This window comes from Psittacula echo, assembly GCF_963264785.1.
Source record: "Psittacula echo genome assembly, chromosome: 9".
Lineage (NCBI taxonomy): Eukaryota > Metazoa > Chordata > Aves > Psittaciformes > Psittacidae > Psittacula > Psittacula echo.
In genome coordinates, this window is record NC_137745.1 from 20233188 (window position 1) to 20256968 (window position 23781).

General features: G+C 41.6%; 1 protein-coding gene across 1 annotated transcript in view; it reads left to right on the plus strand.

Moving 5' to 3' along the window:
• FGD5 (FYVE, RhoGEF and PH domain containing 5) overlaps positions 1-23313 on the plus strand; it is a gene marked incomplete at both ends in the record, with an annotated part of 89298 nt that extends 65985 nt beyond the window's left edge. Inside the window, 11 exons of the mRNA XM_080625168.1 lie at positions 3766-3837; positions 5338-5406; positions 9607-9690; positions 10904-10983; positions 14585-14684; positions 16108-16245; positions 17242-17344; positions 18998-19128; positions 20363-20491; positions 22205-22353; positions 23277-23313. Of these exons, the coding sequence (XP_080481294.1) occupies positions 3766-3837; positions 5338-5406; positions 9607-9690; positions 10904-10983; positions 14585-14684; positions 16108-16245; positions 17242-17344; positions 18998-19128; positions 20363-20491; positions 22205-22353; positions 23277-23313 (1092 nt within the window). The remainder of the gene's footprint in view (positions 1-3765; positions 3838-5337; positions 5407-9606; positions 9691-10903; positions 10984-14584; positions 14685-16107; positions 16246-17241; positions 17345-18997; positions 19129-20362; positions 20492-22204; positions 22354-23276) is intronic.
• Positions 23314-23781: the final 468 nt, after the last annotated feature.

Genomic DNA, 23781 nt, shown 5'->3' on the forward strand with positions numbered 1-23781 from the left:
AGCTTTCATGCTCTGTTCAGAGAAATGGAAGCACTCTGCTTGCATCAAATGAAGCCAAGAGCCAAGAAGGTTAACTTATGCTCACATCTGAAAATCTCTGCTGCTCAGGTTTAAAAGCCATGTCTCTGATACATGTGCCAAGGTCAAAAATGGAGCTTGTGTGTTTATGGCCTGTTTCAGAACATTCAGTGATGATCTTCTCATGGCCAATGACAGACAAAACCCAAGCTTTCTAATATTTGTATCAGAAAGGGAAAATTGTAGTTAAAAAACCCCCACTATTTCCTGAATAGAGAAACCTGTCTTCATGGGTCTGCCTCCTTCCCCAGCTGATAGCTGGAAACTGAGACGAAGGCTCTGAGCCTGCTTCTCCTGAAGTCAGTGGCAAAATTACCAGAGATCAGCATGAAGTCCAACCAGTGGGTTTCTGGCTTTGTGCAGAGATGACCTCAAGCCATGACAACTGACCCAAGATTTTGAGCATTCTGAAGTTCAAGGCTTTTAAGATCAAAATTTAAAATTCAGATCTGTGTTTTCACTCAGTTCAAATGTAAAAAAGCTTGGACCTGTTTATTTATTGCCTTAAATCCATTTCTGCTTTTCTACTCCAAGCTTTTCCACTCCCAACCCTATCCTGGCACATCTACCTCAGAATGCATTCCCCCTTCATACAATAACATCACCTCATTTGCTGCGTTGCTGTGGCTCTGTGGCAACCCAAAACATTCAAACCTTCATTTTAAAGACAGAACTTTTTATATTGCTCCTGACTGCTGAGGAGAAGTTCCAAACATGAGTCGTGTGTAAACAAAGCAGCACACTCTGCTTCAGCAAGCAGACAGCCTGAACACCTTTGCTGAATATAAACTATCAGCTGTGCTGATCTCTTTGATTCCTTATGCTCAGCTTTATTTAAAGATACTTTGGGTACCAGCACGAACTATTTTGTCATAGCCATTCTACTAAATAGGATGGGGGCAAAAGTTGGGATGGCGGTATTTACAGATGAAATGGTAGTTGTGTTACAGCCAAATGTAAGGTGAAGCAGGAGAAGGAAAGAAAAAAGCAAAAAGCATGACAGAAAAGCAAGTACATGGAAATGATGATGTAACTACAGACTAATTCTGAGTGATGTTCAGCACTGACAGCAATAACTTGTAGTTAATTGCTACATAAACACTGTTCTGTTACCAAGACAAATGAACAGATGTAGATTGCAGGGAAGATGTGGTCTAACAAGACTAGAGTTTTATCATAAAGAAAAATGTCATCTGGGCCCTCTACAGAATGACTCTGAAACTATACTTACCGAGGAAAGTTTTCAACAGGGTTGATTCTGAGATTTTCTTTCCCTTCAGGCAAAGAATTTATAATCCTACTTTTCCATTATTAAGCATTCTTTGTATGAAAATATTACCTATTTCATTATAAACCTGAGATCTCAAGAAAAGCTTCCACAATTATCTCAGAGCTTTAGGGATACCTGTACTAGAGGTTGAGAACTGTAAGAGCTCAGTACCTAGCAGATCACAAGGTTACATATCTTTTCTGGCATCTCTGCTTCCTTAGATTTCACTCAGATTTATGGGAGACCTGTATGAATGCTTTTCTGAAGTTAGCAGTATACTTCAGTGGCCAAAATCACATTTGCTGTGTTGCATTACTATGCAATGATTTTAACCATCCACAAAAGTCACAATCAGTTCTTTTCTTTCTCTCAGATTTTTAAAAAATGCAAAGAACTTAAGAAGTAGCTCTACTTCCAGAATAGACTGAACAATGCCACTTGAGAGAGGGCGTTAAGAACTTGTCATGTATCTGGTTGAAGTTCTAAGCAGTAATTTAGACTTGGCATGTACCTGGAAGGAGGAAGAATTCTGCTGCCACTTATCAACTCATCAAACTGCACTCCTAGAATCTGACAGGAGCATTGAATTATGCTGTACATTTTCTACAGAGTATCAGTGATTCATGATTAGCTGGTTTGTTTTATGAGAGTAAAACTCCAGCAGTTTTTCCCTGGCAACTATTAACTCAGGATTTTCCGACACATTATGATATTAACTATCTCCATGGCATTTTCATCAAGTAAGAAAATACTATTCACAGTTTTCAGTTGTGCAAACAGAGGAGTAAGGTATACCATCACCACATAGCATTGTCTATCTATAACTCTAGGAGACATTCACTACTTGAACTAAGCAGGGCTTGTATTGCTTTCTGAACTTCTCCAATCTGTTAGAGGCCCTTAGATGCTCAGAGCTATAAATCATTGCTGGCATTAACAGTTGCTAAATTCCTTGGGGAGGTGCTCCTCCTACATGGACATAATGATAACAGGATGGAGGCTGCAGTTCACTGCTAAAATGGCCAGAGGATTTCAGCTACTCACATCTGCAGTACCAGCTGGGCAAAGCTTTGCTTTTGTTTTTTAATCAAAGGATATTTGAAAGGAGTATGATGATAGTTTTAAAGAGAATGAAGAAAACTATCTAAACAGGGAATTTAGGGGTTACCATAAAGACATTATACACCCCCTCTGCTGCCCAAATTCCCAGATAAATGACTGTCCTTCACATGTGATGGCTGTTTGACTTCCTACAGGAAATTAGTCGGATACAACTGTGTCCATTTCCTGGTGAACATGTGTCCACACCGCAAACGTCAGCATTACAGCAGGCGCCTCTGCCAGCAGTCCTAAGAAAAGCTGAGGTGTATCTGAGCTGCAGCAACTTCTCCCTTTTGTAGAAACCCCAATGCTAGCGTTGGCCATAAGAACAATGCTCACAGCAGGGCGTTGCTTTTTCTGTGGCTGAAGGACAGGTTTCCATCGTGAAAGCTATCAATGTGACAAGTTTTGCTAGGGCTAAAATGCCCTTTAGTGATGGGAAAGTCCTTTGCAAATATCTTTTTGCAAATGTCAGCTGTCCTGGTCCCTGGTATTTTCTGTCCTATTAGTTTATACATTCTGTTTCCATTTTGCTAGCCTATAGTATTTTAAAAGTGACCTGAAAATTGCCATTTGTTACTTCCTGCACTGCAAAATAGATACTTGATGGCTGAAATTCTTGAAAATGTGTCAATCGCCAGTTATACTGCATGGTCATAATGCAGTCTTATGCTGTCCAAGGCTTGTAGGTGTTTCCATCTGCTTGATATATGGTTACTGATTAAGAACTAAACTTAGCATCATGCTAAAGAAGTGTTATATTTCACCAGGGCAGTAACATACTGAGGCATTTCAGACTTACTTGGAAAAGCAAGCTGCGATAGGTATCTTAATTGTGTTACCTGAAATCTAGGGTAAATCAGCTTACTAGTTAACCTTCTAAATCCCCTATTGCAAAACCATTAATCCCTTATCACAGAATATAAATCTCTGGGTTATCCGTGTCATGCTGTTAACGCATAGGCCTTTGGAGTGGATACCGTACTTAGTCCCTGCTTCCAGCTTATTAGTTCCCAGAGCAACAAAGTCAGCAAAGAGACCAATGTATAAATACAGTATGGAGCTGGCAGGCTGTTTTGAAGGTGAACTGAGGTATCAGAGGTAACAGGACTGTCGAAGACCACAGCAGATGTGAATGCAGGTAATGAGGTTTCATAAAAGGCTGGAAGAAGGCTTTCTGGGCATAAAATCCCTGGTCTCAGTTCTCCCTGAAACTGAATTCTGTAATATCATTTTCAGGGAAATAAAGTGGTAAGGAGGGGCGAGGGAAGGGTTGCCACCATGCCGTTTTCTAAGCACTCTTTCTCTCCCCCCAGGAAAACTTGCAGAAGCTGATACACATTGAGCACAGTGTGAGAGGCCAGAGCAGCCTCCTCCAGCCAGGAAGGGTGAGTGCTGCAGGCAGACCTATGCTGAAAAGGGCATTGTTTACAGCCAGCTGTATCTCTGGTGTGTGGAAGGCCAGATTTCAGACATCTAGAGGTATTGTTTAATGAGCTACTGTGATAAGGGTCAAAGTTCTGCTTTGTGTAAAAAGCCATCATTCCGTCAGTGCACAGAGGTGTGCTGAGAGCCTTAGGCTGGGAAAGATGTGTATTGGCCCTGCCTTCACACAGAGCAGCATTTCACTTTCCACTCCAGCTGTCCTCAGCCACCTCATGTGTAGTGTGTTTTGATGGAGCTGCTGTTTTTCTCCCTATATACTCCTGTTAAAAGGTTGCAACATGAGCAGGAATCTCTTGCAGCCTGGAAAGACTTGAGGGTTTTATTTGGCTGGGTAAGCGCCTTAAGCCAGGGGAAATTACTTGTTTTAAAATTTTTATTCCCCCCATTCCCCAGCGGTGCTCGTAATGCAAGACATTGTTTAGAAGCCACACACAAACGTAAGTGTGGGAGAGCGCATAGCTCCATCTTGCCATCCACATTAAATGCACATTTCTTCTCTTGGCTTTTAAACCTGTTGTCTCCTCAGCTCCAACCTGCCTCTACACTTCAAAAGATTACTTTCTCGAGTTCTGCAACTCTGACTTTCCCTTCAGTCCACCAATATATCTTTAGCAAAAGTCATGAAGCGATTTTCAAGGCATGTATACCCAGAGTATAAGAGTCCTCATCAGCCAAATACTGCAGTCAACCTCTGTTTTTTCTCTCTGACATCAATATTTTCACCTGTCCTAGCCAGGTAATGCTTAAACAAATTCTACAAAGCCCAGCATACAGAATTTGCAGAATTGGTCTCTCTGACTATAAACTGTTGTAGAGTGGAAAACTACGCCAGATTCTGTTCTCCATCCAGAAAGAGGAGATGGCTGTTAATCCACTGATGTAGTTCAGTTATTCTAGACCTTTTCAAATGCTACTGCAAGCAAGTTATAGTATGTTGGGTTAGCTGCTTACATACATAGTCCTATCTACATACATAGTAAAAGTGTGGACCAACAAAGTATTGTGTTTGCAAGTATGTACAGACTACGTAGGCAGGCATAGTTATATGGATGTAGTGTGTTGAAACCCAAGGTCTCAGGTTTTCTTTTTGGTCTATTTTAGTGGATTTTTAAGGACAAGAGTTATTTTCTGAAGCCCATTACATGTCAGCTTTGCAACTTGTGACAGTCAGCTCCGAGCTCTGTCCACAGTGCCGAAGCAGTGGGCTGAGACAAGTGGGTTTCTGTCCAACTCAGTACTGATACATGTGCAAGCCATGAAGAGCAGAAGGGCTAACCCAGCCAAAGACAAGTAACGCTAGAAGCAAGTGTTAAGCTATTTACCTCTTCCTGTGCTGATGAAAGCAGTGAGAGTACCTCTTTCCCCAGGAGGAATATTTTCTTTTCTCAGTAAGATTCAGAATGAGAAGTCTCAGGATTACAGTCTGCTGTTTTCTCCTTCAGATCTTTGTTAAAGAGGGAACACTGATGAAAGTCTCTGGCAAACACAGACACCCTCGGCACTTGTTCTTGGTAAGACTGCTTTTATATTTTTACTGTCTCGTATTTTCTCCTGCACTTATGTGCAGCCCTGAAGCCTGGCAGAAAACTTTCATGCTGCAAGTCATTTAACCACCAGCAGAGATGTGCTGAGTCAGTTTTTGTTGCTAACAGGGCTGTAGGGAAAGTGGCTATGCCAGAATCCCCAGGACCTAGTTTTAAGAAATAGTGATCTCAGCAGTAGTAACTCTGAAGCTTACTGATGAGTACTTCCTAACAGATGGTACTTGCTTCCTTGATGATCTCTCTTCTCAAACACTCACCTCTGCTAGTATTAGAAAAACATCCTAGAGCTGTGGCTAAAGCTGGAACCAAATTCAAAGTTGTTACCATTTTGTCTCCTGGTGTGTTTTGTAACTGCCATCACAATCCACTACCTATGGCAAATACTGAAATGTCATAAACCTAGTTGTTATTATAGCTGATATAGAGAATTTAAAAGGGAGATCAGATATCTGGTTGGTAAAACACATTGAGATGAAATTAATTTAAACTTGGGATAAACTGAGATACATTTCAAGTAGTTCAGAATGGTTCTATCAGCTTAAAGGTCACAAGAGGCTGTAAATATTACAGGAACAAAGACAGCACAGAAGTGAGTTTCTGGCACTTTCTAGATTAGAAACTATTTTTGATTCCTGGGGAGAGTTCAGCTGCTCAAACACAGATGTTAACTGCAAAGACAGAAGTGTCTCTTGGCAGCTGGAGACATTACAGTAGCCAGTGCCCTGTTGCTAATAGATGATCTCAGTATTCAGAAACAGCGTTTCCTTCTTTCTTTCTTTCAGTCAGAAAGGCAAGCTGTGGCAAAACGTGCTGTCATGCAAAGTAAGTGGTGAAGCTAGACTAAACCTTAGTAGCCACTTTCAAGAACAAGGGGCACATAAAACCGGCTTCTTTCCTGCTTTAACACATAGAAGTTGCAACCACTTCAGGCTTCCTGTGTTATGTCTCCTGTTGTGGCGGTGATTTGAGCTTGGAAACAGCTGCAAACTTATTGGCAAATACCTATGCTTAGGTTCAATGATTTTTTTACGCAGTCTCCCCTCCCCTGAAGCTCCTCAGGGATATGGCAAAATTGCAGGAAAGCCAGTCACTGTGGAATATGGTAATTCCTGCATTAACACCTCAATGGTTTTGCATTATCTGCTTGTCACTGCTAATGCTGTGGATTCTCTGTTGTGCCACCACCACTCATGCCACTACCACTCACGCATTCTTTAATGTGGATACATTAAGACAACTATTGCGTAGTTATGGCAATGTATTTTCATCTTGACATGTAGTATCTTTACTGCATCAGTCTTAAGGCCCTACCAATCACTGCCAACACCTTTTTGTTAACAGTCAAGGCCTGCATGAACACACCCTTCCTTTCGGCAGTGCATCTAGCCCAGCCAACGTGCTGTCTTGGTTCTGACACCTGGGGAGACTGTGTGATAAAAAAACCCCAAAACCATAAACCCCAAAGACTAGAATAATCTCCAAAACACCGTCTCTTAAACCCCACATTTACTTAAAGCCCTTTTCTTCTAAGGACCGTATGATAACCCTTTGCAGCCACTGGCAGATCCCCGGTGGGAATTTGTCCCAATGTGGTAATAAAAAAACCTCTTTCAGAACCGGCTTTTTTTTTTTTTTTTTTGATCCTTCACATGTGAGCTGCCACTCACAGAGCTCACGCAAACACTTGCACAGGTGGAGGCTGGTGTAGCTTTGGGTGAAATAAGTGGATTTGCCTTGGCTATCCAACCATCCAAGCTAGATTTTTACATAAACAGCATTTCCTGAAGTTCTTAGCAGTGAACTTCCTCTGACTGAAGCTAAATCAAGCTCAGGACCTGGAGAGAATTTCAGTGGAGAAGCATACACTGAAGGATAACCCGGAGAATTTAACCCTGACACATCCAGGAGAAGAGCCCACCAAACTGAAGTTGTAGCTGGAATATGCCTCAAAAATCGGCTGTGTCCCAGACTCCTACTTGGCCTGTGTGTTCAGGGTGTGTTTTGGTGCTGTGTGTGCTGGTGCTCTAATATATGCTCATAAGGAGCGATCTATGTCTGTGCAAAGCCCATATAGGCATGAGTGCGTAGGACACACATTTAGGGGCTTTTGATGTGCATATGTTTCTGTGGGTGTATGTTGTGTGTATCACAAGGTTACTTGAGCTGGCTGTTTTGTCCATGCTGCTGGTATTGTTGAATCTGGTGCTTCCTGGCAGGATGTTTGCTGTGTGCCTGTTTCCTGAGTCCAGTCTCTGTTTACAAGGATGCTGGGGCCTCTTTGCAGCACAGTATGGGCTGCTGACACTGGCAGGCTCCCTAACTGCCCCCCAACCACAGGCTTTAGCAACTCAGACACTGTCTCTTATCTCACCCTCCCAAGAATTTCTCTACAAAGGCTGCTTGTGTTGCAAGTGGAGTGCAGAAAGCTGCTATCAAATGGGAGACTGTTTAGTGCTCTAACTGGCGGGGCTGGAGTACACGAGGCTTTGGAGTCAGAGTTTGGAAAATGCAGCCCCAGCACACACTCAGGCTGCTTCGCTGACACTCGGGGGATGTTTTAACACAGACTTGAATAGAACGCCACAGGGTTCATAATGAATTACCCTTTAAAACATTCAGAAAAGACAAACACGTGGTAGAAGCTTTTAGACAGAGAGTGCATTACATATGGATGCCAGCAGTTCAGCAGGGCATAGATAAGCTTGTTTGGATCAATAAATTTGGGCACTATAGGTTAGAAAACTTGCACTGCTCTCTATTATTGCTGTGATGATTATTGACAGATCATTCTTTAGTCTTCTTCCTTCTCTGCACCTCTCTGTCACAGCTTTCCTTCCAAAATATAGTATTACCATCCAATTGGTTGTATTTAAATGTCTTTGTCACAGTGGAATCCAAATGAAGCTGGTTTTCATCTACTTCTTAATTTCTTGAGAATTTCTGCATTTAAGATGCCTTGTCTCTGGCATCACAAAGTATTACCTGTGCCTTGGTTTTACATTTCCTTGCACATCTTTGCTCATAGAATCCCAGTACGGTGATCAGGGGGCTGACTGAGTTTATGCATATTGATAATGTTGTGAGAGGCCTGGGAAAGACAACAAGAGAACATGACCTGTCCGTTCAAGGAAAGCAGAGAATGTATACACACGAGCATTACTTTGGCAATGTTAAGGTTCACTGATGCTGCTATTCCTGCTAGTAGTAAGGGGAGGAGAGGCCAGCAAAGACCTAGTTCTGCTGTTTCATAGAACCACACACTGGTTTCGGTTGGAAGGGACCTTAAAGTTCATCCAGCTCCAAGCCCCTGCCATGGGCAGGGACACCTTCCACTGTATCAGGTTGCTCCAAGCCTCGTCTAACCTGGCCTCATATATTTGTTGGCACAAAGGTGAAAGGCTGCAATCATGTCTAACTAATAAAGTTAGGCAGACAGCAGAGAAGAACCTATCCCATTTAGTATGAAGCTGTCTGAAAAACATGCATTCTGCAAGGAGCTGTGAGAACTATGTAAATATTTGGGATGTTAAGATACAGATTTTTTTCCCACATAAAATGAAAAAAAGCTTCTCATTTTTGCCCTCCCATGGTCTCTGCTGCAGCCCACAGACTCAGCAGAGCTGTCAGATGTCTAGGCAAGTTTTGCCAGCAGTGAAGTACAGTTACTGCTTTCAAAATACTCAAACCATTCCTCCTTAAATCAGTCCTCCAGACTGCAGCACCTCTCCTCACTTCCGCTGCCTTTTTGTCTCATCACCTCTTCACCTTTGGGGGAGACCTGGAGAGAGCCAGAGCTGCAGCATCCCGGGCAGCTAGTTGGTATTGCCAGGTAGTAAATGCAGAGCCTGCCTTTGCAGCTTGGACGTGGCCTTGCCCTGAAAACAAGCAGCTGCTTCACCCAAGATGAATAAAAATGAGCTGATCATCTACTTGCTTAGCCAATAGTGACAGTCAAAAATGGGAAGAAGTCAAGTCCTCGATGCAGACTCCCCAGAGTTTTGTGGAAATGCAGGTCTTGAACTGAGTTGTGTGGCTTAGGCCTGTCTTTAGTTAACAGTCCTAGCAGTTAATTAAGTTACTGCTTGTTCTGGGTATCCCCTGCAAGAGTAATGCACAGGCCTGCAAGCCATATTGCAAATTACTGGTTTTGTCTTTTTCTTCATATAGATGAATGATGTTCTGCTGTACACATATCCCCAGAAGGATGGCAAATACCGACTGAAAAAGACCTTCACTGTGTCAGGCATGAAGGTAATGCCTCATCTGTATTACAGGCTGGAATTAAAGTCGTGTAGTGGGCTGCTAATGCTTTGCTGGTTTATGTCTCATATCCAGCAAGAGGAAAGAGAGGATGGACCTGCTATCAGGGGATTCCCTTGCCTCTTACAGCAGATAGATAGAAGGAAAAATAATATAAAGCAAACATACAAAAGATCAGCCATAAGGCTGCGACTTAGTATGACAGCTATAATAGTACAACAGGCTGCATAAATAAGGCAAGCCAAAATCAGATTTACCATCTGATCACGAAACTGGAGAGAGAAAAGATTTATTATCCCATTTTGTCCAATCCTATCTTCATGTCTCCAGCCAATGCATGGCTGTTCCCTACAAGATATTCTTTAGGGCTTAGTCCCCCTGGTTTTAAACTCCTGCCACTCAAAATTACATAAGCTTTCATGTGCCTGGTTTTCATGTGTCCTTCAACTGTTTTCACCAAAAGCATTAATGGGTTCAAAAAATGATTAGCCAGCTTTATGAGGAAAAGGTGTAACGGGAGCTATTACATGCAATGACATGAACATAGTCTCTTCTTCAGCAAATTTCTAAATTGCAGATTACAGAAAGTGGACACAGTTGTGCTGGTTTTACACTCCCTAAGCATTCATTGGCTAGTATCACTAGTACCATGAAGCTGTGTTTCTCCTAAGTGGCTGCTGCTATTAGTAGGCAACTAATACACTACATGGCAGGAAGAAGGTTTTAGCTGAGCTGTAGCTTTTAAGTGTTTGTTTTGCTCTTGCAGAGCCTTGTGGCAGACTGGCATTCACTGCAGTGCTTCACTGTATAATGCCTGCATGTCAGGAAGAAAGTTATTTCCGTTCATTCCAAGAACAGCCAAAACTTCTGCCCAAAATGCTCTGACACTTGTAAGCCAGACTAAACCTCTCCTAAGCTTGTTGCATTAAAATCGAACCATGGTTGGTACTTTATCTTTACTTTTCTAGCTGGATTAAATGATTTTTTTTTTCCCTTTAGCACCACCACCATATTGAAGTAGAGAGCATTCCTCATTACACCAGCAATGCAAGACAGAAAACCCTACCTGCCCATCTCCTTGCATTGAAATATTAAACAGATGGCTGGGACATCATAGATCCATACACACTGAGACTTCTGTGGTGTACTGCTTATAGACAGTTTAACTCATGTACACACTCATGTTCATGGCATTTGTTTCTAGGTCAGCCGCCTAGTGACAGAAAAAGCCCAAAACGTCCTGAAGATTGAATGCGATGAATACTGCCTGACCCTGTCCGCAAGGTACTGCTCCCAAACAGGCATGGCAGAGCGCGTTCCATTCTAGAGCTGTCTCTCTACATTAGTCTAACCAATACCTAAGACTTAACTAGTGCCTTATTCTTTTTTAACTCAATTTTGGTCTGTGCTGTTGTGACAGACAATAGCTGAGTGCTTGATTTTGCCATAAAGGTATTCGTTATAAACGCAAAGAAGCCCATAAACTGTAACTAATTCAACTCATCTACTGAGTAAAGACTAGCAGTTGGGTCTTCAGAACATCTTAAAGGAAAGAGAAGAAAGTCTGTTACTAAGAAACCTAAGTGCTTCCCCTTATCTTTCACACTTTTCCCCTGTGACATTAAGAGTACATTTTATCTCCTTTTTATAAAGTTCACTTGTTACCTCATATCACTAGGGTTGCAAAACTGCTGGCGAAAATAGTTATTAAGTAATACCACGCAACAGATACAAAAAGATTTAATTGTGCTTCAATGACAAAGTCAAACTTAACCTTACTGGCAATCTCATGGGTTCCTCAAAAGGAATTCCACTAATCAGTTTGTGTAGTGCTCATACTGATTGCAGCTGGGAGTCAGGATCCCTGGCCTGGAACCACTAGCTAATGTCAGAAAGAAATTGTAGGTCAGCTTCTGATCAGAATATGGCAGTGTACTGTATTTTGTCATGCTTCTAGCCCAAAATTATCATGCCAATTTACATACAGCTATAGCAGAAAGGTGGTCGACTTGATTTTCAGGTGTAGTTCACTACAAAATACTAGCAGTGATACTAAAATTAAGTCTTCACTGCTTTTAAGTACTGACTTTTCCACCATCAGTCTCCAATTACAGCATGGCTGGAACCACAACAGACTTCCCTAAATTACACAGTGCAATAGAAAGACAAGGAGGGTACTTCATTACTCAGAATCAGAATTCGGAGCTCTCAGGTTTCCCAGAGCACTTGCCATCTGTGGGCAGTGCTCAGATACCTGTCAAAGCCTTTGTATTCATTTCCTTTTATAACCAGCAAACGAGAAGACGTCTGAGATTTTCTTAGAGCTGCACACTCATCAAACCCCTCAGAACATACACAGTACTTCTGAATTACCTGCTGACAGTTACAAAAGCCGGATATGTACAATCGTCCTGTACTGGAGAAGGGAAATAACTGCTGCATGTTCCATTTATTCAGGGCAGCTGAGATTGGCATCCCTAGTGAGAAGCTTGGGATGTTCTGCTAGAAGTGTTATGTTGTTTCTTGGCCTTTTGTACTCATATCAAGTCTGTGCTTAGTTAGCCTAAACAAAGTATGTTTAGGCCAAAGGCCACTATGAGCTGTGTTTCTTTGGTAGCAGACAGAATCAGGGCCTGAGACTAAGGCTGCCCTTCTGATAAGAGCCAGACAGAAACTGACTCTTACCAGAGCAGACAGAGCCCCTTTCCCTTTCTTGTGCTGCTCATTGTGGCACCAATCTGCTGTAAAAGTCACCCAAGAACATTTTTAACTCTCTTTCTGTACTGGCTGGTAGAGCTGGTGAGACACCAGTGGGACAGCATGCTCTTCCTAACCCCACTGCACAACATCCTTGGCCTGCTATACTCATCAAAGGGAGCAGAATGACAGTGATAGCATGGCAACAAAATCCCATTCCAGTCTGGTTTCTGTGTTCCATGGATGTCCCCTACTGTCCAGGAGACTGCAGTGACAATTTGACCCTCTATTTGTTTAAGGAAGAATATATGAGCCAACAGAGATATGATAGCTCAGCAAAAAAGATGCAGCCCAAAAATCACAGAAGGACCCAATGTGGCAATGGTGAATCAAGGTCTGAGCTTCTCTGAGCATCAGAGGTTAAGTAAAAATCCCTTTGAGCCTTCATGTAAGCAGTGAAATAGCTGATTAAGAACAGGCTGGTGTCAATTGAGATCATTTATCTTACTCACCAGCAGACAGGTGTTATTCCCACATTTAGACACTAATAATCTATGATTACTGCCTAGAGATGTTTAAGGAAGTGGAGAAGAGGCTAAAGGGGCCAGTTAGGTATCAGACTTTTAATACCAGATTGTCCCTTTTACCTGTCTTTCCCAAAGAGTTTTTAATTTACAGCACTATATTGGCCATGATTTCCTTTGGGTTTTTAAAATCGTATCTTCATTCTCAAGTGAAGAGAATTTCCAAAAAGGAATCAGCAAGAAAAAGGTTAACACCAGAAGTTCTTTTAGTGTTTTCCAGGCTGCAAACATGATTCGTCTGGAAAATAGAAACATCTTCAGATTTCTTAGAAAGGGTAATTTGACAGGACTTTTGGTAGTAAAGAGGACTGACTAGTAGTGTGGCTTTTGCCGGAGATGATCTCCTGTAACATAGGCCTGTGGCTTGCAGAGGTTAGCCTATATGCAGTAGTTACACTGGCTCAGAGTTTCTGTTCCAGGCTTCTTGAAATGTACAGAGACTGGTGTTGTTCAGACAAGGGCTTATGCTCGAAGTATAGAGGGATGCTGAGCCAGAGATCCTCAATAAATCTGGCATTTCCTCTCTTTTTGTGTCACATTCCCCACCCCCATCCCCTGTTTTTAAGACCACAACAGACAAATTGTTCTCAGATGTCTGGTTTGGTGCCTTCATGAGGACAGTGTGAGGAAATCCCAGCTGAACAGCAGCTGGCAATTATGCCACTGCTCATTTTTACAACAAAGTCTAGTAGGTAGCTTTAATGTGAGTGGCTGGCATGGCTTAGGGGAGGAGACCATGCTGAACTGCGTTGCCTCCGTGACTGATGCTGGGAACAGCTAAAGTTGTGCATAGTATCAGGTGGACAGGAAGCATGCAGTTTGAAGTCACAGCAGGAAAAACAGCTAATGCAGGCAGGACAGCTTATGGCTGTAACAGAACAAAAGCATCTGGGAAGTAACAGGCACCGTAAGAGCCCTGCTGCTTTTTGGACAGCTGGATTGGTAGGGAAGTACAAAGTGCTCATTTGTTTTGCCTTGTGCAAAGGGGGCATCTAGGGGCCAGCCTGGAGAACTACTGGCCTCCATGCAGAACAGCAGAGGGAGAGAATGCAGAACTTCTTTCCCAAATTGTTGTCCTGGCCTCTTGCCACGAGGCTGGAGATTGTCTGTGATGGAGCCAGAGGAAAACGAAAGCATTCACATCTCCACCATGACTTCTGTATTTCCCAACACGAAGATCATCTGAGCATCCTGCTGTAGAGATGAGCATAAACATGCTTACTTTGAGCAACCCATGCCAACAATACATGCCTTGAGCGCCTAAAAGCTAGGGCAGACATGATATAAAAAAAGACATTTCATATTATCCTATGTGATCCAGGATTGAGCAGCTTATAGTAAAGTCAGAGACTACTTGGGAAAAAAAAAATCTGGGCATTTAGTTCCTTCTCAGTGACAGTCCTAACCATGGGTCTACACTAATCATTCTGCTGAATGTGTCAAACAGTCAATTTTGTTTCTGGTCAGAAAACGACCAGTTAAATGCAGTAGTGGGGGAAAACAAGCATTCATAAAGCAAAGCTTTTCTCCTCTGATCCAGAAACTCCCTGTTTCAGTCCCTGCTGTGCATAGCATTGACTGGTCTGCTGTATTTCATTCCACAGCTCTTGCTCGGAAAGGGATGACTGGTACAGCTGCATAAGCAGACACATCCCAGATGACTACAAAGCTCACAACGCTTCCACTTTTCACAGCAGCGTGGAGGTAAAGGAGGCCAAGTCTTTCAACACTGGAAAGGGGAAGAGGGATGAGAGATACAGAGAGAGGAAAGGAGGAGGGTTATAAAATGCAGAGTTCCTAGTGGCAAAATGTTCTTAATTTCTTTTAGACCAGTATGCCAGACTTAACAACGCCCACGGGTCACCAGTGAAATGTTAATCTCACTCCATACTCTGTGGGCCTTGCTTAAATAGGAGTTTTGGAGGAAGATTATTTTGTCCTAAAGGGAATTAGTTTGGATGAACTGAAAATGCCTATAAACTTTTTAAATTTTAAGAAAACAAACCTACCCAGTAGTTACACTAACATCATACACACAGCAGCCACTGCCATTGCAAAACCCACCAGCAACAGTCTAATTGCGCCAGCACAATTCATATATATGACTGATAAGTCATCAATTTCAGTTGTGCTACTCCCAGTTAAGGACACTAAAAATGTGTCTGACAAATAGTAAAAATGCTATTTTAAGTTATGTAGAACCCCAGTTTTACTAAATAAAACTGAGTTAAAAAGAGTGCTGATGAGACCACAGCTGGAGTGCTGCATTCAGTGGTCAGCTTCTCAGTATGAGAGAAACATAGAAACCTTGGAAAGAATTCAACAAAGGGCCAGAAAGACGATTAAGGGAATGAAGCATCTCTTCATCAGCCATCTTGAGGAAAGGCTGAGAGCTGGGACTGTTCAGCCTGGAGAAATGAAGGTTCAGGTGGATCATATCAGTGTGTACAAATACCTGAAGGGAAGCTACAAAGAAGATGGAGTCAGGCTCTTCTCAGTGGTGCTCAGTGACAGGACTATAGGCAATGGGCACAAAGTGAAAGACAGGAGGTTCCCTCAAACATCAGGAAACACCTTTTCACTCCAAAAGGGACTGAGGGTTGGCACAGGTTCCTCAGGGAGATTGTGGAGTCTCCATCCTTGGAGATATTCAAAAGTGCTAGACATGGTCCCAAGCAACTGGCTGTAGGTGGCCCTGCCTGAACGGGGGGCTTGGACTAAATGACCTTCAAAGGCCCTTTTTGACTGAAAGCTGAGAGCTTTTTATGGATATTACTTCAAAAGCTGCTAATAAAAAGATGGCTTTAACTCACGTTCTTACCTGCAATTTGTATAAACAATAAACCAGATCCTTGTCTGATGTGGAAGTGTCAGTGCCTGGCCAATAATAGATCTATGTGGATTTTTACCTGTTGTGACTCTGGCTGTACAGCACCATGTACTGACTGGCCACACTCTTTCAGTGCTGAAGCAGATCTCACTTACAAGGTGCATTGGGAATTAGAAAATTTAGGGATCTTAGCAGGTAAAGGTAGATGAAAATGAGAGAATTGTGTGTGACAGAGCAGGGATGACTCTGTGGACTTTGTAAGTACAGATGCTTCATTTGTTCTTGTTTGATTTTAAGCTAAGGGAAAGGCTTGGAATACCCTTGGGTGAGAGGCCTCCTACTCTGGTACCTGTGTCCCATGTCATGATGTGCATGAACTGTGGCTGTGACTTTACACTCACTTTGAGACGACATCACTGCCATGCATGTGGGAAGGTAAGAGCTGTACAAGCTTCTCAAGGAGGCTTTATGCACACCTCTAGGACACTGGCTGCCACTCTGTAACTGCTGCAAACTTGTAGCAACTTCAAGACCAGAATTTCCTTCTCACAGAACTTGTTCCTGCTTTTCTAAATCAGTTTCCAATGACTTTAGTAGGAACAACAGTAACCTTCCCTTGAGGGTCAAATTAACCCCCAAAGGCCAGTAGTTGAAGGCTGCTGAGTCCAGCCATTATATCTGATACACAGCTAGCTCTAGAGGCAGTGAAGAGATACACTAAAAATATAAGCTCTGTTCTGGACCAGAGCAGTAGCACATCCAGTCCATGTCCTGTCCCTAATAGCAGCTGGTAAAATTCTCTTCCAAGAAGAGTGAAAAATCTCAGCAGCGGAGCATGGTTTGATCAGTGACCAAAGGGAAAGTTTCCTCTATGCTCCACTGACAAGCTGCTGCCTTTTGTTCTAAAGCCAGGACGATCTATAAGCTTTCTTGGTTTTGTCCCTTTATCACTGACTCTTAGGGATTTGTTCCTACACATAAACCTGCAGTCCTGTTTTAAGCCATGGCTGTATTTTTTAATCTTTTTTCTAATTCCACAGAGAAAAATTAACCTGTACCTACACAGGGATAGCAGGAATGTGCAAGCTTGCTTAAAACCACCAATATTACTAACAATACCTATGAAACCAGAAGTAATATTAAAGTGCTCTTTCTGTGATTCACTAGTATGGAAGGTGTAAGTTCGTGGGAAAACGTGTACAGCAGTGATGTGCAACCAAATACAGTGATCAATTCTGCTTGGTTTGTAACAGCATACGTCTACAGCAATCACATTTCAGTCAATAGACTTACCCCAATTGCCACATTTTTAGGAGTCATATTTGGTCCCCTATCTATCTTCCTCTCCCAACCAGCTCAGAGGACTTGTTTTGTACCTGCATATATATCCATTTAAATTATATTTATGTGCATCTCTCCTTGCTGGAACAGATTGTATGTCGAAATTGCTCAAGAAACAAGTACCCTATGAAGTACCTCAAAGATCAAGCAGCCAAAGTCTGTGATAGCTGCTATGGAGAACTTAAGAAAAGAGGTAAGATACCTTCATTCTCGGCAAAACTGACACAACTTCCTGTCTGTATGATGGGGAGGCTTTAGGATCTGCCTACCATGTTCTGTTCAAGCATGAGCATGTGTATTGAGGTCCCATGAGTGCCAGGCTGTATGACAGTTGAAACTGTTTCAGCAAGGCAGGTTCTCTGAGGGCCTTTGATGAACCAGAATAACAATAAAAACTATGTCCTGTAAGGAGCTGCTGAGGACACAGGGTTTGTCTAGTTTGGAGAAAAGGAGGCTGAGGGGTGCCCTCATTGCTCTCCATAGCTTCCTAAGGAGCAGAAGTAGAGGCAGAGTTACTGATCTCTCTTCCCTGGTATCCAGTGACAGAACACATGCAAATGATTCAAAGCTTTGTCAGGGGAGGTCCTGACTTGACATGAGGAAACATTTCTTTACCCAGAGGGTGGTCAAACACTGGAACAGGCTTTCTAGAGAGGTGGTCAATGCACCATGCCTGTCAACATTTATGAAGCCTTAGGACAATGCCCTTAATAACATCCTTTAACTTTTGGGCAGCCCTGAGGTTCCTTCCAACTGAACTGTTCTATTCTGTGATGCAATTATAGGTGATAACTTTTCTCCATAATTTCTAATGGATTATCCATTTAAATAAAACAATGGCTTTACAGTTGCTCACTGTCCTCATCCATGTAGTAGCTTTTATAAAAAGAAATGCTGAGGTAAACTGCAGAGTCACTAAGTGCTTTCCACACGGGGAGTTAATCTGTCTACAGATGAAAGCATGAATTCAAAGCAGAAGAGTTACTGCCTAACTGGAACTCCATATTATTGTCCTACTATACATGTCCCTTCTCCAATTTAAATACACATCCAAATCAAAGATAAAAGGGGGAGCATGGGTTACATATATATGAACAGAGAACAAACATGAAATGACATTCTTGCACAGCTATTCATGTAGAGAGTCTCTAAAAGTAGGCACATTATACTGGCAAGGATAAAAAGGTGGAGGAGACAGATGAACTTGTTTCTCTATCATGATTTAAGAAATTCACCACTAGCTAAGCAAACATGTGAATAGATATTGTCACAACAGCCAAAAAAGCATCCCCAAGCCACTGTGTGTCCAAGAAGTGATAACTCAGATTTGTGCTGAAACAACGCTGTGCTTTACTAAGAGCTTCCAAATAGTGTGCATTGCCAGAAGTGAGATCATGAAGATAAGAACTCAGAGAAGTGGGATTAATGCAGATTGGCAGGATAGCTCTCTCCCATGCAGAACTCAAAGAGAATAGTTCATACAGAAAGAATGTGCCATTAGTGAATCTATTCTGCAAAGGTGTTACAGAACAGAGACAGATAGAAAAGCCATTTGCTTAAAGCCAATTTTAAATCAGAAGAAAACAAGCTGGTTTGTTAGCTTTCTTGTAGGCTTCATTCAAGTAGCTGCAGATTATTACCATTAACTTAGGGTGACATGAAATCTACCCAGATAATCATACTTAAAGGGTCAATTTGAAAGAAAAGCTAAGATAAAAACTAGGTATGGAGTAACATTTGCATTTTCCTTAGTCACTTGCATTAGCATGTGTTTCTTAGCTCTAATCTGATATGTACCAGTTCATCCATTTCCCCCTTCCCTTTCTGAATTTTCTTAACCTTGCAGAGCGGCCACTGAGTGTGAGCTTCCCTCCAACTTCATCCAGGTGTTCAAGCAGTGCCTTCTCCTCTGTCTTCCACAATATGCATTATTCATCTTTTAAGAAACAGAAGAAAATCCCTTCAGCTCTTACGGAGGTAGGACCAGGCAGCCTGAGAAAGGCAAGGAACTGTAGAAAACTCAGCTTGTAGTTCAGCAGCTCTGTCCATAATCTATTCTGTGTGCAGGGGTGTCAGCCCATGCCCTGGTCTACTTTCATCATGCAATTACTTTTATTCTGTTTTTCACAATAGTGTTTCCCCAGCTATTCAGGAACAAGGTGCCAATCACCTTGATGTAGTCTAGGTAGCTACCAGCAGGTATTTGTTGTATTAAAGAGAAGAGAGTGGCAAATATCTTGCTGAACTCATTATACAGCCCAGGCACTAGAATTTCTTGAGGTTTGTTTGTGCTGAGGTGAAACTGAGCCAAGGATACAAGCATGTAATACAGACACACTAATGGAATACTGAAAGAATGGGCACTAAAGCATTGCCTCTTTATTTCCAAGGAGACAGCACGTGTTTAGCAGCAGGAACTGTCTCACAGTGGCATCGCCCCACAACTTTTTCCAGCTTGCTTTACCCAGGTCTTGGAACATTTCTGTTCTGCTGCTAAGCATGGTTCCTGGTTTACCATGCTCCAGTCTTCTCTTCTGACAGCGCTACAAAAGCTGGTTTTGACCCTCTGTATGTTGTTTCTAAATCCAATACTATTGCAGTTTACTACTGTAACTAACGACATACACTGCATTGTGTGTGCGTGTATAGTCCCATCTACTCAAAACCAGGATCTTTAAGAACATTCAGTGCTTTAGATCTCACTTATGAGAGAGTTAACTCTTCTCAGAAATATTATTTCATTTATGAACCCAAGTCATAGTCAAGTGATTAACATAAACTGATATAAATCCATTGCAATGTCCCAGATAAGCCCACATCTTTGAAAGACTTTACAAGACTACAAGACTTTAATCCCCTTTTGGAAGCAGGTACTTTCACTACAACAAAAATTAAAAAAACCAACCAGAACTAAGAAAGGGGACAAGTTTGGCTGCTCAGAACACAGCTGTAAACTTGCTGAACTCAACAGTAACTTGACCACGTATTTTCCATCACAGTTACCAAAAAGTAAGTTTAACCAGAAATCTTCAAACAGTTAAAAAGATCTGTAATACCATGCTTGCATCTTTTCTGTCTCAGTATTTTTAATGGTCTACTTATGGTTTAACAGACATGGACCTGGTTGTCTGGTGTGAGGCAAACACTCATAACTGGGAGGGGAAAAGCTTTTGCTGTTATAAATCCTGATTTCTCTCCTATGATGCTCCAGGTGGCAGCCTCAGGAGAGGGAGCTACCATCAGCGGTTACCTCAGCAGATCTAAGAGAGGCAAAAGACAATGGAAGAAACGCTGGTTTGTTATCAAAGGCAAAGTCCTCTACACCTACATAGCAAATGAGGTACTGTGCAATCTGACTTGAAATAGCTTCCTGTGTTCTCTTCTTTACTCCCTGCAGGCAGCACAAATAAATGTGAAAGGTATAAATGGCAGTTGTCACAACTACATGACTTCTGAGCCCTGGTGCTGACAGACTGAGTCCCCAGGGAGCCGTCTAGCTGGACCTTGGCAACCCTCCTCACAAACTGCTCTTCATTATTTGACTTCTTGCTATTTATGCTACTATAAACTGTGAACCTTCGTCTACATATTTACACCTAAAGTCTTCAAGGTCCTTCCACATTCTCTGGTTACTTGCTAACTCCCACATATTTTGAAAATAGATGGTGCTATGATCCATTTCTGGTGGGGAAGAGAAACTTGTAGTTTTGCAGCTAAAACCAGAACATATCTGGCCTACTAGTACCAACAGGGAAAGATAGGAAGCAGTCTGCAGAGGTGAGAGTAATGCCTTGTAAGTGATTGACCTGTAAGCTCTTCCTTACAGCTAATGAGGCTGGATATCAGCTAGATCATTTTTATGTATTTTGTCTCCTCCCAGTCCCTTTTCTTATTTTAATTTCTTCTCCTTTGTGAATAGCTGCAAAACAAATAAACTTCAAGGAAGTATGATATAAAGTCTGATGATAACTGGCAGATTTCATAAACAGAACCATAAAATGACCATTGTGCTGAACAAAAGACACAGAGGGCAAGAACTGCTGTAGCAGCAATATTTGGTACTTTAAGCCTTCAGAATACTTTGCAAACATTATTTATTTACACTTCCATCACCATTGTGACAGTTGCATGAAACATTATCCCCTTTAAACAGATGAGGAGAATGAGGCACAAGAGTTCATTATTTAGCCAGCAATTAAGACCATTAGCATCAAAAACTGTATCTGATTAATTTCTCTTACCTCTGCTAACCTTGAGTGACAATTTCTGGTTCAACATAGGGAAAAAGCAATAAATTACATTTTAGATTCCCAATTTGCAATTTAGCTTCTAAAAGCAGAGGCAAAGGCAACATACACATAAAGAAGACATTACCTAAATACAGTGACCAAACCTGCAGCTGTCAGTAACAGCTAGACTACAGTTCAAGTAAGCATTATTGTTTTCTTTACCTTGTACAAAGCAGTGTCTGGCAAGCAAAATTAATGGATGTTTCTTGGGAGTAAGTTAATTGCATTACCAGCTCAGAAATTTCAAAGCAGCATTTTGGAAAAGCCAGTGCGCTGTCAGAGACAGTGCAGAGCTCTAAAAAAGTTGCCAGTGCTATGAAAGGAAATGACAAGGTACCAAAAAGACTATTACTTGTACTTACAGTAAAAATGGTTAAAAGGAACCTAACTGCACATGGGTTCCAGACTGTCAGAACTGTTGCTGTCCTGTCCCATACTCTCAGTAACCTCTAGTTCACCTCCTGGACCATTACGTCAAAGTGATTAAAGTAACAGCTAATTTGGTCTTCGTGGTCATAGGGATGATCACAAAGAACTGGATTTTCAGAGGTAGCATTCGAGTTCGGGACCAAGACTAGATAAACACATGCAGTACACACGCACTGCTCCTGGTTAGGTAAGAGCCACAAGTCCAGCAGAAGATTCACACTACTGCTTTTGCAGCCGTGTCAGAGAGGGGTTGTATCCTTATTTGTTTTCAGAAAGAGCCCTCAGATTGTTACAAGCCTTCTCTGAATTTTGGTTCACTTCTTGTTTGCTTGCAGGACAAAGTTGCCACAGAAAGTTTGCCTTTGTTGGGTTTCACCATCACCCCAGAAAAGGAGGAAGGAAATACGGATACAGTTTTCCATCTCTACCACAAGCAGACTCTCTTTTATAGCTTCCGAGCAGAGGATAACAATTCAGCGCAGAGGTACGGGGGTAGACTTCCACGCTAGTGGAAGCCAGTGCACGGGTCCAAAAGCTTATTACATAGGGCTCTTCCCTCTCCTTCACTTGAGAATGCTTTCATAACAGAGGAAACAAACAGCTTTCAGAGTGCTGATTAAGTCCAATCACGTGACTGCCATGGGTGACATTAAAAACCCACCTGGTGTTTTTCAGTTCCTTTAGGAAGGAGAATTTGATCTTTGGTATAGGTAAAGAGGAGGCTTAGTCTCAAGAGTCATGCCTAGAAGCCTGCCACATATGTTACTTCCATAAACTTCTCTATCTGTTCTATCCATCTCTTAGTTTCCTCATCAACAAATAATGGTTTAGATTTCCCATTCTAATGCTACTGCTTCCACGCAATAGAAATTATTATAACATTAGTAATAAAAATGCTAGCACCCCAAGACACACAGGGAAGGAAATGAGAGTCTATGAGAGTTGGGTTTTTTTTTGCTTTTAAACATACTTCAGTGGTTTCACCTTTCCTATACTAAGACAGCACTTGTACTATCTTTGTAATTTTACAATAAATTACTGCAAAGATTGCTCTTGAACACAAGAGTCCCAGTACCAGTTCCCTGCTTTAATCACAAAACTATAACTCCTCATTAGAGCTGGGATAGGAGATCCAGTTCTCTTCAGGCTTTCTTAAAACATGTATTGTTTGAATATAAAAATACTTAAGTATTTATATAAGTAATAAATATGTTTTAATAAATTAAGTATTAAACATAAGGTTTATATTTAATACTTATATTTAAATAAGTAATTAAAATATAATTACTTCTATTAAATATATTTAATATAAACATTAAATATAGACATGTTTTCCTTAAGGTATGTATTTTCTCTGTAATTCATATGATTTTATATGCATCATTCTTTCTTTCCTGCCCTTTTTAGGTGGATTGAAGCCATGGAAGAAGCATCCATATTATAGCAGCTATCATTCAATGAACTTGGAACAAATTCTTAGATTTCTATACCTTTCCAGCAACACTCCCTACCTTACAAAACTGAACAGTGTATTTCAGGCAAACTGGCTATGTACACTGGATATGAACTGTTTCCAGATTGCTCCTTTTGCTTCCTCCTTCTTACATCCGCATAGATAATATTTATGGTGATCTTTATATCTGTGCAAGTTCAACCTGTACTATAAGCTTCTTCTCCAATCCCATAGTAAACCAAGTCTAACATCAAGACAAGAAAATACACGGAAATACTGACTACAGTAAGTAACAGGCTTAGTTTTACTCACTCTAGAGCACTGTTGTATTTCATTGGATTGGTTTTGATGTCTACCATGAAATGAGAAACAATGTAGTAAACAAATGCTCATTTAAAGCACTTTATTTTTATTGAACTATAACTTCAGTTTTTCATGTTTTGAAGGAGTTTTGTGGCC